General features: G+C 32.5%; 1 protein-coding gene across 1 annotated transcript in view; it reads right to left on the reverse strand.

The window, feature by feature from the left end:
• LOC109589171 (uncharacterized) overlaps positions 1-1,372 on the reverse strand; it is a gene marked incomplete at its 3' end in the record, with an annotated part of 3,616 nt that extends 2,244 nt beyond the window's left edge. The window contains exons 1-3 of the mRNA XM_020005294.1: positions 1,179-1,372; positions 352-1,133; positions 255-297 (exon numbers count right to left, since the gene is read on the reverse strand). Coding sequence (XP_019860853.1) covers positions 255-297; positions 352-1,133; positions 1,179-1,317 — 964 coding nt within the window. The remainder of the gene's footprint in view (positions 1-254; positions 298-351; positions 1,134-1,178) is intronic.
• Between the last annotated feature and the right edge of the window lie 22 nt (positions 1,373-1,394).

Here is a 1,394-nt window from a genome sequence, read left to right on the forward strand (position 1 = left end):
ATCGCAATGATAGACATCAATGAGGAGACAGAGGACATCAATGTGGCCACCATATGAAGCAGCTAATGGTGGACTCCATCCATTTTTACCTCTTTCCTGAAGGCCAGTCTTGTCAATCAGTTGTTTTACTTCATCTTTTAATCCTCTCCAACATGCTTCATTCAATAAAGTGCTGGTATTCTCATACCAGAGAGGATCATAAATATCTAATATAATATATCATAAATAAAGTTAATAATAATAATAATAATTACCAATGGGAGAACCATGAAGCTTCTTTAATTCATTTTCAGGCAACTATAATTATAAAAAAAGATTATAAAATATCAAAATAATTAATTATTAACATACCTGCTTCATTTCTTGTACATATTCATGACAAGTTATTTTTATGATTCCAATCTCAGCCAATGAATGACACTGTTGATTGGTTAATGGAAAGAGAACAGAATAAAGAAAATCAGGAATGGAATATTTTAATTCCATGCAGCCATTTTGAATCGTACAAAAATAAAAATCATATTCTGGAGCTTCAAGTGCATCAGCGATTAGCTTGTGAAAGAAATATAAATCATTTAATGTGTAGTCGTCTCTGGCAACCTTAGCAATCATTACTTTAGTGCCTGGAACATCAGAAAGACCAAACTCAATTGAGTCTGCAATTTGAACTGCTGGAGTATTGTTATTTTTAAAATAATCTTTTAATTTCTCACGATATGTAGACCACCTCCTCTGTAAATCTATCTCATCAGTAATGAAAGTATTGACTAACTTGACGACAAGTTCAAAATTGAACCACGAGATGTATTTCCTCAATACTTTAAATAGCTGACTCATTGAGTTAACATGGTCAAACTCTTTTTCAATTGACTCAATCATTTGGGCTTTACGGGAACATGGACTGAGTAAAAAAGCTATATAATCTTGAATGAAATCGACAACTTCTGAGACATTAATAGAACGAAATGATTCTTTAGTAAAATGCATATTATCAAGATAAACTTCTTGTAGACTTCCAATCATTCGTTTCAAATTTACAGGTAAATGTTCAATTGATTTTTTCTTAATGTAAATGACTGAAGACTCAGATTGAGGTGAAGTAGGAACTGACAGCTGAACAGTTGGAGTAGCTTCTGAAATAACAAAAATGATTATTGATTATCATATTATATATTTACCTTTAGAAGATGAAGTATGAACTGGTGATGTAGTAGCCTCTCTGCTACTAGTAAGATTAATGGTATATTCTTTTGCTATTTCATCAGCTAGAGCTGGATCAGCTCCTCCACTATTACTTTTAATGGAGTTACACAGCATTCTTAATGTAGGGACGCCATGACTCTTATAGTCACAGTCCTTCTTTAACCAGCAATCAAATACTTTCCGTAGACAAG

Source organism: Amphimedon queenslandica, unplaced genomic scaffold, assembly GCF_000090795.2.
Source record: "Amphimedon queenslandica unplaced genomic scaffold, v1.1 AMPQUscaffold_11575, whole genome shotgun sequence".
Taxonomy (NCBI): Eukaryota; Metazoa; Porifera; class Demospongiae; order Haplosclerida; family Niphatidae; genus Amphimedon; species Amphimedon queenslandica.